Source organism: Cydia splendana, chromosome 26 (assembly GCF_910591565.1).
Source record: "Cydia splendana chromosome 26, ilCydSple1.2, whole genome shotgun sequence".
NCBI lineage: Eukaryota > Metazoa > Arthropoda > Insecta > Lepidoptera > Tortricidae > Cydia > Cydia splendana.
The window spans coordinates 1,791,589-1,806,862 of record NC_085985.1 but is presented as its reverse complement, the minus strand read 5'-3'; the positions used below and the strand labels follow the sequence as shown (position 1 = coordinate 1,806,862).

General features: G+C 40.7%; 2 protein-coding genes across 2 annotated transcripts in view; one reads left to right on the top strand and one right to left on the bottom strand.

Annotated features, from left to right (window-relative positions):
* Positions 1-15,274, bottom strand: part of LOC134803394 (gastrula zinc finger protein XlCGF49.1-like) — a 294,572-nt gene that overhangs the window by 203,095 nt on the left and 76,203 nt on the right. The window lies entirely within an intron of this gene.
* LOC134803339 (trypsin-1-like) lies at positions 4,659-15,266 on the top strand. The gene is made up of 10 exons (XM_063776136.1): positions 4,659-4,807; positions 5,618-5,724; positions 6,253-6,347; positions 9,737-9,861; positions 10,862-11,010; positions 11,140-11,252; positions 11,369-11,521; positions 12,523-12,649; positions 13,509-13,640; positions 14,614-15,266. The coding sequence occupies exons 1-10, from the start codon at positions 4,747-4,749 to the stop codon at positions 14,779-14,781; spliced, it is 1,230 nt and encodes a 409-aa protein (XP_063632206.1). The 5' UTR covers positions 4,659-4,746; the 3' UTR covers positions 14,782-15,266.

Here is a 15,274-nt window from a genome sequence, read left to right as displayed (position 1 = left end):
CCACTAGGCCAAGACCGGTCTCACATTCATACATTACATTTCATTTATTTCAATATAAACTTACAGACCTTACAGTGTAGCACCAAAACGTTTATAGTCGCACCAAGAAAAGTCTGCAGCGGATTGGATAGCCCACGCAGTGTAAGTGTTATTTATACGTCATAATTTCATAGAAGTTTGACGTTTAAAATGACACTTGCATTGTGTGGGCTATCAAAATCGCTGCAGACTTTTCACGGTCTGACTCTACATGAGATTTACGACTAGGTATAACATTACATTATATGTTACCTATATCTAAGAAAGACGAAAATAAATAAAGAAACAATGTTCGCTAAAAGATAAACAAATGAATGAACATTATAGATTAAAATAAAATAATTACAACAATAAAAAAAATATGTCAGTTCATTGCCATTAAATGTACGATATGACCGAACGTCTCGGCAATAGGGAACATTAGGCAAAGCTCTGCGTAGGTGGCACCTTTGTGGCACATACAGTAAACAAACCACATTGACACATGGCCTACCGCGAATCATGAAAATCGAAATTTCGTTATCTAATCTCTCTATCACTCTTGCACATTCGAGCGATAAAGAGGCAGATAACTAAATTTCGATTTTCGCGTTTACCGGTAGGCCCTTGTTAACAAACCGCCTTGATGCATCAATGTCATATTTTATTGTCTGTGAAAACTTGTCAAAAAACAGTTTAAGGCACAGTATGTATAAGTTAGTCTATGAATTTACTGAGTCGGTAGTGCTGCACTCTGGCGGCAGAACATTGCAGTAATATCCCCTATTGGCGCGCATGTACCGTTAGTGTAAATTTCATTTCATAGCGTGACGTTACGTACGCGCAGGATTTTGAGTTTCCATAACGTCCCGCTTGGCGCGCTGTTCAAAATCCCATACAAAAATAGACATAACGCATCGAACTCTCGTCACGCTAAAGCTCCCTCCAGACTATCCGCGTGAATCGCGGGCGAAGCCGCGAACGCGAGTGTGGAGTCGATTTCGCTGTCTGCGAAAATCGACTCCACACTCGCGTTCGCGGCTTCGCCCGCGATTCACGCGCATAGTCTGGAGGGGGCTTTAGAATGAAGTTTACGCTAGGGGTTCTGGCCGCGTAGCCAACATGCCAATCGCTTACGCTCCGTAGCGATCGAAACGCAAGTAACGCAACTGTCACTGTCGCACTAATACGGAAGAGTGATAGAGAGACACATAGCGATTCGATGGCGAAGCGATAGCGATTGTCACCTTGGCTAGGCCGGCTGGTTTTGATACGACCGATCGTCTTGGTAATTCGCGCATCTGACGCACAAATTTCACTTCATTTCGCATCGATCAGATTAAGGTGGTTCGCTTTCCATACAAAAATAATTGCGTTATATTAAGTAATTACACACTATTACTACATAAATACGACCGGTCAGGCGTAGTGGGTAGTGCCACCTATGTACCCTGTCTATGTATCCGATGATCCCGTCCCGGGTTCGAATCCTGGTAAGGGCATTTATTTGTATGATGATACAGATACTTGTTCCTGAGTCATGGTTGTTTTTTATGTATTTAATTATTTATATATATCGTTGTCTGAGTACCCACAACACAAGCCTTCTTGAGCTTACCGTGGGGCTTAGTCAATTTGTGTAAAAAATGTCCTATAATATTTATTTATTTATTTAATATGTGCGCATCTGCGTGATTCCTGTATAAAACAAAGTTTTACTATCAATTTAGCGCAAATAAACATTTGAAAGTAGACAGATGCGCACATATTTATGTAGTAATAGTGTGTAATTACTTAATATAACGTAATTAGTTTTTGTATGGAAAGCGAACCACCTTAATGATGTTCAAGGTAGTATTGAAACAAAATCAAACCCGTAACAAATTGTTTAACCAGAATCGGTATACGGCGGTCAACGTCCAAGATGTGTTTGCATATTGACAACAGTTATTACAGTTATACCTTCATACGGTTTGGCGTGGCTAAGTTGTTGTTTCACCGCTCGTGCATATTGATATCCGAGCAAGCGAAAGATTCCAAAATTGTGGAATCGAGAAATGGAATTGAGCGTTGCGAGAGTTTCAAGAGTTAAACAAACTTTGCTTCCGAGTGAAACACAAAAATTTTCGCCACGCCGACGCGAGGAAAATACTAACTATGAATACCAAAAAAATCAAACCAAATCAAATCCAAATGAATGTAATAGAAAATGTATCATTCAAAATCATCATATAAAAGTAAATTCTAAGGAAACAACTCGAAATTTGCATCTGATTACTTTGTCCCAGATGTGGCAAAAAATTTTACCCTTCCATAGAAAATGGACCAGCCAAAATGTATGAAACAGCCAAATTTTTTTTTCGCGATTTCGAGGTTGGTCCCATAGTAAAAGTTGCTCAGTATAATCCCAAAACCTCCCTGGCAACCGGAATGCAGTAATTTTTTAGCCAACCTCTATGGGAACCCCGGAATTTCATAACAAAAGTTAAAAGTTTAAAAAATCATAACTCGAAAACTAAGAAAAATCGGCTAACATACATGGGGTATATTCTGATAGCCCACGACGTGAGGCACCTAAAAAAAATTTTTGGACGTCAAGGTTTGGACCATTCTGTATATACAGTGAACTAAAAGAAATTAGTAACTAGCTTAAATCTAAAATAGGCCCCTGAGGCATTGTACCAAGGATCTGGCGGCATTTCCTCGCTGTATCGCAATGCTGATTCGTTGTGCGAGGTAGCCGCCAGCTCTTCGGTCACCAATTACGTCAACCAGACGCTTCGCGATTTCTGCGAACAACTTATGCGCGCTGGGACCCCATGGACCTAGGGTTTAATTAATTAATTTGACATTAATTATGACATGCAGAGTTATACGTTACCGACTCTAGTGATAATTACCTACATATCGACTTAAGGCCTGTGCACACCGGCTGGCGTGTGCGTGACGTGCACGTGCGTGTGCGTTAAAATGTTGGAGCCGCACACGCACACGTCTCGCAAACGGTGTGCCGTTACAACACCGCACGCGCACGTGCACGTCACGCACACGCAGCCGGTGTGCACAGGCCTTTAAGAGGATAGGGGACGATAGATTCTCCATACAAACGTAGTCCTCATTTCCCTCCTAGATATTGACATTATAGAAAATATTTTTACACATTTTGATGTATTTTAATCATAGCTATGGCCGATCGCTTGATTTTATTAGATTTTTACTTTATTATAAGAGTTAGAAACTTTTAAAAAATTGTATGAGACCTGTTGTTTGCTCCTAACTCTTATAATAAATAAATAAATATTATAGGACATTTTTTCTTATAATAATTCAAAAATCGAAAAAAGTCAACGGCCCGACCGCTATGATTTAAACACATCAAATTGTGTAAAATTATTTTGAATTATGTTAATATCCATAATATGTTATTCCATCTAATACCTTTAAACAAGCAATTGCTGTTTATTTATATATTAATATGTTTGTTTATTTATATATATAAATTTCGGGGATATCGGAAACGGCTCTAACCATTTCGATTAAATTTGCTATCTGGGGGTTTCCGGGGGCGATAAATCAATCTAGCTAGGTCTTATCTCTGGAAAAACGCGCATTTTTGTGTTTTTATATGTTTTCCAAGCAAAGCTCGGTCTCCCAGATATAAATATTAGCATAAATGGAGCAACCTGTACCGAGTATGCGCCAACCGGTTTTTGTCTTGCTCGGCCGGCCGGTGTGATAACAGTGTCATAACAGATGCAGTTTGTAATGTTTTGCAATCATTATGCTGTTTACGAATTAGATGTGTTTTAAGCTTCGGACTGGTAATTAACAGGCGTTCCCCTCTGTCGAAAAAAGGCAGCCAATGGTCAACGACATGTCAACCACATGTATGGACTGACGTTTATCTGACATGGCTATGTTTACGTTACGTATACATTTGATGTGCCCCTCCCCCGCAAAAAACGGCAGACTATTTTGTACCGAAAATTATAGACATGGCGTCTCCGTTGGTTATATTCTCTAAGGGTTTAAGTGTCTATTGTATAAAGTCAGACCAAGAAAAGTCTGCAGCGGATTTGCACCACGCAGTGGAAGTCTTATTTTAAACGTCAAACTTCTATGAAATTATGGCGTATAAATAACACTGGCACTGCGAGGGCTATCAAAATCGCTGCAGACTTTTCGTGGCTTAACTCTATGTAATTATTTAAGTACTGCGGAATGGAGTATCGAGACAAACCGTTCTGGTTTAACGATGCTTTTGGATCAAAATTTTATGTAATTGTGATTTATTCTTAATAATTAATAAATCCAGAGAGGAAATGGGGAATACGATTGTGTGGAAAACCGGTTTCGAGGCGATCGTCCCCTTTCGTGTTAAGGTATCGATATAGATACGAAGCAATTTTAAATCAAGTTTATATGTTTTATCCTTTAACTCCAGTCTATCTTTAATGTAATGTATTCATTTACCGTCAACTGGCATAACGAGCCATTTGAGGGTAGAGTTTGTTTACTTTTATTTAAATACCTAAAGATACAGAGTATAATTTCTACTCTTTTTTTGTCAGAGTATAGATGTATCAATATTAATACGAAGCTATTTCTACTTATAAATTAAGTTTGTATTTTTTATACTTTAACTCCATTAGAAGTTGGAGTGATGACTTGATGAGAAATAGTTAATACTAAGAATCAAAAACATAACTGAAATATTTAATAAGAATCATGATAAAAAAACTGTCGAGTGTTATTGTGCTGTGCTTCGTCTACGGAGTGACGTCTCAAGGTAATATGTTCTTTATTATATACCTAGGTAGTTTTATACCTAATTACTTCATAATAATTAATTTTATTAATATCAAGAGGACGAATGTTGAAGTAATCAGATCTAAATCCCTAGTGTTCATTCGATAGCGCGACGAGTGTTTTTATATAGGATTTTGGACAGCGCGCCAAGCGGGACGTTTTGTAAACTCAAAATCCCATACAAAATGACACTTAACGCAAACGCGTACGTCACGTCACACCATCGAATGAAATTTACACTAGGGCACAGTGTAAAAAGTAACAGTGGACTGACGCCTTTGATGTTTGTGTAAATGCAGACACAAGAACACAGTAGGGTTGTCACAGACTTTTACACAACTGCCCAAGACTTACACTTGATTTACTATAAGACACGCTAACCCTGTAAGTAGTACCTACCGAGCTACTAACAATGGCGATGTATACAGATCGGCTGCGCGCTTATATGAAACCATGGTATAATAATATACTCCGCCTGGTACTCCATTCCCGTCTTTTCTAGGTCACCTAACTGACACGGGCCTACGTCATCATGCGACAGCGCTATATGATAATATGCGATAGCGCTATATATAGCGGCCATGTTGTTGTGACGTAGGCCCGTGTCACTCTGGGAATGGAAGACCATGTTTTATTAGACTATGTATGAAACGTCAAAAATAAGTCTTGTGTCGGATTCGGCAGTTTGCCCCGGAACTTTTCGGCACCCTTCGGCCACACGGAGTATACGTGGTGAGACATAAATGAGGGTATTAATTCCTAATAACGGACTGTAGACCATAATTTCCAGCTCCCGGTGACAGCTGTTTCCAAGATGGCGTACCCGGCGTGTGCAAAACACTCCGTGACTGTCAAGCCGTGACAGATAACCCCAAGAGCCAGTGGTGGAAACTACCCGTAAGCACAGAATAAATATTTAGTGGTACTAGGTACAGAAGACAAAACGAGTCAGTTACAATCAGGCCAGATATGGCCGCTAGGTGGCGATAGCGCCACGCGCGGCTTATGGCTAGCCACCAAAATTGGTGTGGAACGGATGTACTTTTAGCGACCTGTAGCAAAGCGACGAAATCGCGGAGTGAGCCACGCCTGCCTTAAGCACTAAACTTACATTTTACATAATTTATAAGATGGCGTCTCCGGCCGGAAGGCGAAACTGATTCCTTCTGGCATTCTCGGCTCCTTTCGACTCAGCATTGCTCCGAGCAATTATTAGGATTGACACAACTTGACTTCCAGTACCGTCTTTACCATAAAAGCGCACGGGGCCCGTGCCCAGGTCCCCCATCCTCGGGGGCCCCGAAGGACAGACAATAACAGTATAATGAAGAAAAATGTGCACTGCGTGTGCTATCAAAATCGTTGCAGACTTTTCTTGGTCTAACCTAGACTTGTCACAAAATTTATTGTAAATTTGCTCCTCAGAGATGCGGTTTCGAAGGCTTCGAAGTAATAATTTGCTGCGTGGAGAAACCCACCACCACGTCTGCGAGACCCGTTGCTACCACGCCTCGCCCTGGGTACCACTATATCTTTATCTATGCAGACCGCATCCATAAAGACGATACGAAAAGTCGTATGCGAGTTTCATTACATCGCGGTTTTTGATCGGTCAATGGGGTTGGCCGGTGGAAGTTTTTAGCAGATGGCGCCATCATAGCTTGCCCCGTCAATCCCTAGAATTGTGTCAAATTTTTGTTTTTTTAATACCCTGGATGCCAGCTCTTTAAGCCAAATCTCATAGAAAAAGGGGCAAGCTATGATGGCGCCATCTAGACCTTTGACAGTTGCCAACCCCATTGAATTGGACGTAACCAACAGTCCGCAATGTAACTAAAAACGCATGCGAGTTCGTTACTAAGGGCTGATTTAGACGGCGCCCGAACTCGCATGCGAATTTAGTTACATTGCGGACTGTTGGTTACGTCCAATTCAACCGACCGATCAAAACCCGCAAATGTAATGAAACTCGTATGCGAGTTCTCGCATCGTCTAAATGAGCTTTCGCTGGCTTGATACGCCGCCGCCGTGCCTCGAGTAACCGGATGGTCTATAGCTAGTTCGTTTTATTAGCATTAGAAAGAAGGTAAGCGATCTTGACATGCCTTTTAATTGCAATACGCATTTTAAAAATCAGTAACTATTACTTATGAAAGCAGAAGAATATAAATGATCGCATTAGATTCGTAATTGTTACATATTTGCCGTGACTTATTTTTAAAACGTGTTTTTCAATTAAAAGACACATCAAGATTGTTTATCTTTTATAACCGCCTTCAAAAAAAAAGGAGGTTCTCAGTTTGACCCGTATGTATGTACGTATGTATGTTTGTATGTATATTTGTTCGCGATTATCTCGCGTTTGGCTGAACCGATTTTGATTCTGGACAAGGTTTTAGTATACATAGATCTGAGCTGATACTGAACCCTGGCTGTACCTACCTAGTGGAACTCAGGTTTGGTGCAACATAGGCACACGCTGTTTTGGTTATCCGACACGCCTTGATGAGCACTTGGGAGAGTCGTACCCAAGATGGAGCTGATGCTGAACTCTGGATGTACCCAGTGGAACTCAGGATATACCTAGTGGAACTCAGGTTTGGTGCAACTTAGGCCCACGCTATTTTGGTCATCCGTCATATCTTGATGAGCACTCGGGAGAGCAGTACCCAAGATAGAGCTGATGCTGAACCCTGGCTGTACCTAGTTGAACTCAGGTTTGGAGCAACATAGGCCCACTCTATTTTGGTCATCCGTCACATCTTGATGAGCACTTGGGAGAGCAGTACCTACCCAAGATAGAGCTGATGCTGAACCCTGGCTGTACCTAGTAGAACTCAGGTTTGGTGCAACATAGGCACACGCTATTTCGGTCATCCGTCACATCTTGATGAGCACTTGGGAGAGCAGTACCCAAGATAGAGCTGATGCTGAACCCTGGCTGTACCTAGTGGAACTCAAGTTTGGTACAACATAGGCCCACGCTATTTTGATCATCCGTCACATCTTGATGAGCACTCGGGAGAGCAGTAACTAATATAGGGCTAATGCTCAACCCTGACTGTACCTAGTGGAACTCAGGTTTGGTGCAACATAGGCATACTTTGTTTTGGTTAACCGACTTGTCGTCGTGTGCCTATGTTGCAGAGTTCCACTAGGTGGGTCAATCAACTTTTTCCTAACCGCCTTTAAAAAAAGGAGGTTCTTAGTTTGATCCGTATGCATCTATGTATGTAATGTATGTATGTATGTATGTTTGTTCGTGATTATCTCGCGTTTGGCTGAACCGATTTTGATGCGGTTTTCAGAAAAGTGTTACACGCTGGAGAAGGTTTTAGTGTACAGTACATGGATGGTTTGAAAAACCAATTGGACCCGGTAGGTGGCGATGCTATCGGTGTATCTACCAACAAATTTAAGTTGCTGAAACCGATTTAGATAAAATAGTGGGAGTGGGAGTGGGAGTCGGACTCGGACTGGGACTGGAAGTGGGAGTGGGAGCAGAATACATACAAATCGTTTAGCACCAAAACGTCATATTATGTTTTGTCCCGATTATCATCGAGTTAGACCATCACCAACATTAGTAGGTAGTTACTAGCCCAAAACTGAATGTAGAAGATAGCAAATTAGTATTTTAGTCTAAAATATAAAATAAATGAAGTACCTATCACTAAAAATTATAAATAAAATAAAATAATTAGATTAATTAAAAATAAACAATAAGAAAACTAAAACAAAATAACTTAATACTAAATTACACTAAAACTAAATGGAGAGCCTAACAAACTAGTATTTTAGCCCAATACCTAAAATAAATGAAGTACCTATCACTAAAAAGTAAAATAAAAGAATTAAAAAAATATATATATAAATAAAAATAACCAAAAACAAAACCAAAATAAAATAACATAATATAATTTCTTTTTAATATAATTGCCTTCAAAAAACCAACCCACTGAAAAGCACAAAATATTTTTTATATGGCACCCCTATACGTTTATTACTTTTTAGCAAATTTCTGCTAAAAAGTAATTATTACCTAATAATAAGAAAATTTTATAATCATCCGGGTAATTACTTAGTTTTTGAAGGCGGTGCCAAACCAACAAAAACATTCCTTGCTGCCAATCAGAAAAAAAATACAAGAACTAAATTAATGAGTAAACTAAGTATGTCTTTCTAATGCAAGTAAGTGCAGCGTTCTTCATTGTATAAACTAAAATATCGGTTCTCTAAAATTTTGGTTTGGCACCGACTTCTTAAACTAAGTAATTACCCGGATGATTATTAAACTTTCTGTAATTACTTTTTAGCAGAAATTTGCTTTACGACGGGATAGGGACTGGACACGTATAAGGGTGCCATATAAAAAATATTTTGTGCTTTTCAGTGGGTTGGTTTTTGAAGGTTCCCTTTTTTAAAAAAAGAAATTATATTACGTTATTTTATTTTGGTTTTGTTTTTGGTTATTTCTGCTGATGGTTCGATTCCAGTAGTAAAGGCCTTGGTAACTTTTTCTTTCGTATATGTCATCTATTTCAATGGGGTTCGCCGATCGAAGCACAGATGGCGCCAGCATACCTAGCTTGCCCTGTCAATCCCTAGAATTGTGTCAAATACTTTTTTGTATACTATGGCTAGTGGCGTAGCTAGGCGTGAGCAAAGTCGGCCATCGTCTCGCGCGAGGCCCTTTCGGGCAAAGTGAAAGAAAAAGGCCTCGCAGATGTGTGATTTCGCTCACGGCTAGATTAGTTCACGCTACGCCTCTGAGTATGGCCAGGATGCCAGCGCTTATAGCCAAATCTCATAGAACAAAACTAAAGAAAGGGGCAAGCTATGAAGGCGCCATCTATGGAAACCTTTGACAGTTGCCAACCCCATTTTAATAAAAGTTACTGTTAAACAGGACAACAACGACTGAATTCTTCGTGCCAGTGTACGACTATAGTCCCAACACGCCTATAGTTGATAGCTGTGCTGCTGTGGAACCAGATCGGACTGCCGCGAAGACCGGACGGAAAGCTTGGGATAGTAAGTAAAGTAAAAAAGAATTGCTTATACTCTGTATCTTTAGGTATTTAAATAATAATTACTTGTTTTACAAGGGGGCAAAGTTGTTGTTTAACCGCTCGTACTAATATTGATACCCGAGCAAGCGAAAGATTCCAAAATTGAACCACGAGCGCAGCGTGTGTTTCAAAAATGGAATCTTGAGCGTTGCGAGGGTTTCAAAGCACGAGGGTTAAACATTTGCCCCCGAGTGAAGCACAAAATTTTTCACCACACAAACCCGAAGCAAATATTAAATGTAAAATATCAAACAAAATCAAATCCAAATGAATGTTATTAAATATTTATCATCCAAAATCATCATTTAAAAGTCAATTCTACCTGCAAACATAAGAAATCAACTCAAAATTTGCATTTGATTACTTTGCCTCACATGTGAATTACTAATAGCAAAGTGGAACTTTGTACATTTTCGGCTAGGTAGAACATTTATTGGTTAACCAACCAAATACAAAAGCGCCTGGATCTGTCACTGAACGACCCGATTTTAACCTACATTATTTGATCATGTAATGTTTTCTGAAAGCGATAGGTCGGGGGAGAAAACCTGTCGCTTATTTCACCAACTTGACAATTGCCGCCTGATCTTGACAATTGTCAATTTCCTAGTCAATGTTTATTTGTTGGACAGTAAAGTACGGTGAATTGTCGTTGGCAGGAAATGTCTATTATCCTTCATTCAACGAATTTAAGCTCATCATCATCATCATCATCATCAGCCTACCCTCGTCCACTGCTGGACATAGGCCTCTCCTATTGCACGCCATTTAGCACGATTTGCGGCAACTCTGATCCAGCTCTTGCCAGCCGCCTTGCGGAGGTCATCGCTCCATCTAGTCTGAGGGCGTCCTACGCCACGTTTGCCGATGAGCGATCTCCACTCGAGAGCTCGTCTACACCAACGGTTATCGATTCTACGGCTAATATGAATAATTTAAGCTCATTAGTCTTTATTTTCCAGAATGCATCGACTACCAACATCAACTAGTCTATCCCTGCGAGCAAACAGCTCTGTCAGGCAGCATGGGCCGCGCCAATCGCTGCAACCACAATGTTGACGAGCTGATTGTGGGCGGCACCAACGCCAAGAGAACAGAGTTCCCTCACATGGTATGTTAACTAATTCACCGCTAAATTAAATGACAGACGGATATCCAATACGAAAGCATTTTTGCCCAAGCCCAAGACCTTCCCTCTCACTTGAAGAGAAGTAAAGTCGACTGACACGGGTATTTTCAGGTGCTGCTTGGCTACGGGCAGTCGAATGGCACAGCGGTGTGGCAGTGCGGCGGGACACTGCTCAGCGACCGGTTCATTCTTACGGCGGGGCACTGTACTTCAGCCAGAGATCTGTGAGTGATTGTTATCTATACGGGGTACATCATAAATTCTTAGGATTAACCGCGAAAACGCTAAGATGAGAAAGATTTGCAGGTGTGAGCTTTTACATTTCCAACTTGTGTTCCAGGGGTCCAGTGGCCTACGCCATCACCGGTACTCTTAAACGGACTGACGACGTGTCCGCCTCTCAAGTGCACAGAATTAGACGAATCATCAAACACCCGCAGTATAAGCCGCCTTCAAAATACCATGACATTGCTCTGCTAGAGGTTGAAGACCCGTAAGTGTGTCAAAGCAGTAATAACTCCCACACTCGTAGGCATTCTCTTCTTCTTCTTTATATCCTTATGAACGCCAATGACCGATATATCCGCACCGCAGATTCAACGCCAAAGACCGATTAATCGATCACAGACCACAGAGCAACATATACCTACGTGCATATGCATAATGTTCAATTTCAGTTTTGACACTTCGGTGACGTGGTGTCTGAGTAACAGTTTTTGTGTTTGACACGGTGTCGAAAAGGTTAAGAGCTGAGCTCTTGTCGGTGAAGCAATCTCCAACTTGTCCGGTCCTCTGCCAACCTTTTAACCTTCTGGTATGACACGACCTGAACCTTTTCTTTTATTTGGTTGAAATTATTTATTCTCGGTCTTCCTCTACTTCTTTTTCCCTCTATTAGGCATTAGCCATCAAAAAACTTCTGCTGATTGTAGCAGCACACACAATGACAACAAATATCCGTACTCGTCACCACAAATAAATGCCCTTACCAGGATTTAAAGCCAGGACCATCGGCTTCATAGGTAGGGTCACTATCCAAGTACCCACTAGGCCAGACAGGTCGTCAAGGTAGTCTCTGTGGTTAATAATACATTGAATTTGGAGACGCAAAAGGTTCACATTAAAAACCACTAACCAGTGTCACAGAAGAAATAATAGTACTACCATACAGAAAGGACACTTCCTGCAAAATCGAAGTATGACAGCGATTCAGGGACGAATTATGCTACCCCTTCCTAATGTATGGTACTATCCCTTTCGGCTATTTAGGGTTGTCAAAATTCAAGTCATTATCTTATCTGTGGTCGTGCACGCAAAGGGACGTCAAGTGGTGCCAACCCAAATAACTGCTCGGAGCAATGCTGAGCCGAACGGAGCCGAGTTTGCCCGAAGGCAGGAGTGTCTCTGTCTCCCCACTGGCAGTGTTAAAATTTGGTACTGTCAATAAACTCTTTTTATTTATTTTACTAAGCATACCACTTTATCTGTCCCCAGGATCAAACTCGACTTCACCACGGTACCAGCGTGTCTAGATGTCTTTGACGGAGACCATTCCAAAGCTGTAGCTACTGGCTGGGGCGCTACCACTTGGATGGGAAGCAATGCTGACTATTTGCAGAAGGTACTTATACCAATTGACCTAATTAGTCACAAATATGAAAATATGACCACGCTAGTCGTGCCAGCTGCATTGCTGAGGCTTTATTCGAGATGTCGTACAACTGTCAGATTTCGCATCCACATCAAATCAACTCGTGATTTAATCGATTCTATCAAGTTTTGATTCGATCAACTGCAGATAATATCATTTGGTATAACCAAAACTCAGCTCTGAACTCGGGGTGGTTCGGTTTGGTTTGGTTGTCACCTAACTGTGGATCGCTATTGTCAAATTTTGATAGCTGCACGTATTCGACAACTCACAATTTTTCCCACATCAACGGGAGATCAGCTTGAAGGATAACTCACGTTAGACCGGGCCGTGTCCCGGCCGGAGCTTCCGAAGCATGGTTTTATATAGAAAGCATCACATGATCACCTGTCATGTCATAGAAAAGTAAGCACCTAAAGCTCCGGCCCGGACACGGCCGCGTCTAACGTGAGTCATCCTTGATACGTCAGATATCGCTAGTCTAATAGGGGTCCATTTCGGCTTCACATCTCTATTTCGACTGTTATTATTTACCTTTAGGTACCTACTTTGTATTTGCTTGTGTTATTTGTATTGATGTGCGGTCTGAATAAATGATTTCTATTCTTTTCTATTATATTCTAATGTACCAATGAAATATCACCTCTAATATTTAATAGAGTTAGACCAAGAAAAGTCTGCAGCTATTTTGATAGCCGACGCAGTGTTATTTTAAACGTCAAACTTCTATGAAATTAATACGTATAAATAACACTTGCACTGTGTGGGCTATCAAAATCGCTTCAGAATTTTCTTGGTCTAACTCTATTACCTCTTTAAAAATTTGCAGGTGACACTGGACAAGTTCAAAGATGAAGAGTGCAGCGCCAAGTTCCGTCCCAGCCGGAACGTCGTGAAAGGCTTTGACCCGGACACGCAGGTCTGCTACGGCGACTACACGCAGGCCAAGGACACTTGTCAGGTAAGATGAAGAGTGCAGCGCCAAGTTCCGTCCCAGCCGGAACACCGTGAACGGCTTTGACCCGGACACGCAGGTCTGCTACGGGGACTACATGCAGTCATGTATATACCTGACCCCCTGATGTAATACCTGACATGTATATGTCAGGTAAATTTTGTACAGGTATAAAGTAAGTAAATATACTTGATTGTGCACCATACAGTTAAAAATACACAGGAAATGAAATACAGTTAAAAGCTAAGTAACAACAGTACAGAAATGTTGTTAAAATGTCACCGTATATAAGAATTATTTCGCTTAAAATTTAGTTTTTCGTTCGCAAGTGTGACGAAATAGTAGATTGTCCAACAAGGGTATAAAGCGATACTATATTGACTCGACTATAGTATTACAGCCGTATTCGAGCAATGAGATACGTCAAATACTAGATATTGAAACGATATGGATTAGATATGTCAGTGTCAAACTAGTGTCAAAAGTGACGTTTTTGTTTGAAGAAACGTCAATTTCGACACTTGTTTGACACTGACATATCCAATCCATATCGTTTCAATATCTGGTATTTGACGTATCTCATTGTTCAAATACGGCTGTTAGTCCTCGCTGCGCTCGGACAATAAATTGCCTCGGATAAAAATGGACATTTTTGCCTGAATTACTCGTACACACTCCACTTTTCATTTCGATCGTGAGTAAAATATACAAAAATATCTAATATTTATCTGTGTAAGATTGTCCCCAAATATTAATTTATTATTATTTATTTATTTATTTTACCGTATTTATTCAACTGAAGAAAATTGTACTTGGGCCGGTCGGTCGGTTGTGTTGGGGAGCGCACCGGCGAGGCTGGCAGCCTGCGGCTGACGCGAATTAACGCCCTCGTTTGCAATATTTCACTTACCCCCTCGTTGCACAAAGTATTATAGATTATAGTAAATCTTATGTAGAAAATACCTTGTTTTCTCTTCAGGGCGACAGCGGCGGTCCGCTGACCATCCAGAACCGTCAGGTTCACTGCATGTACACCGTCATAGGCATCACGTCGTTCGGGAAGGGCTGCGGTAACATTGGAGACCCGGGGATCTACACGAAAGTGTCTCACTACGCCGACTGGATCGAGAGCATAGTCTTCGCTTAGTTTAATTGTTATAAATGGCCATTTTCGCATAAAAGTGTACCATATACTTGTTTTCGAAAATCCTACACCTTTTGGGTTATTTCTACTCAAAATCCTCCTCCTCAAAGTCCTCCTGGGACTATCGATTTAAAAAGAAAAAAATGTGTCCCAAAAAATTAGTTTTGTAACGCATTTTCACATACATTTTGTATGGGCCGTTACAAAACTGACACCTAAAATTTGTATGAAAAACTGGGGACACTTTTTTTCTTTGTCTCATTTAATAGTAACTCATGATTCTGAGTTTAAATAACCCAAAAGTTGATGGTTTTTCGAAAAAAAGTAATTTGTACTGTTTTTTCTGAAAACCCCCAAATATACAATGTGGAATTTGGACCACCGTCCAGCATACTCTGCGTAGTGACTTAATAGGTCATACTGAACAACTTTTGTTATGGGACCAATACCGATATAGCGTAAAAAATTTGGCTGTCCCATAGAAATCAGCGGGAAC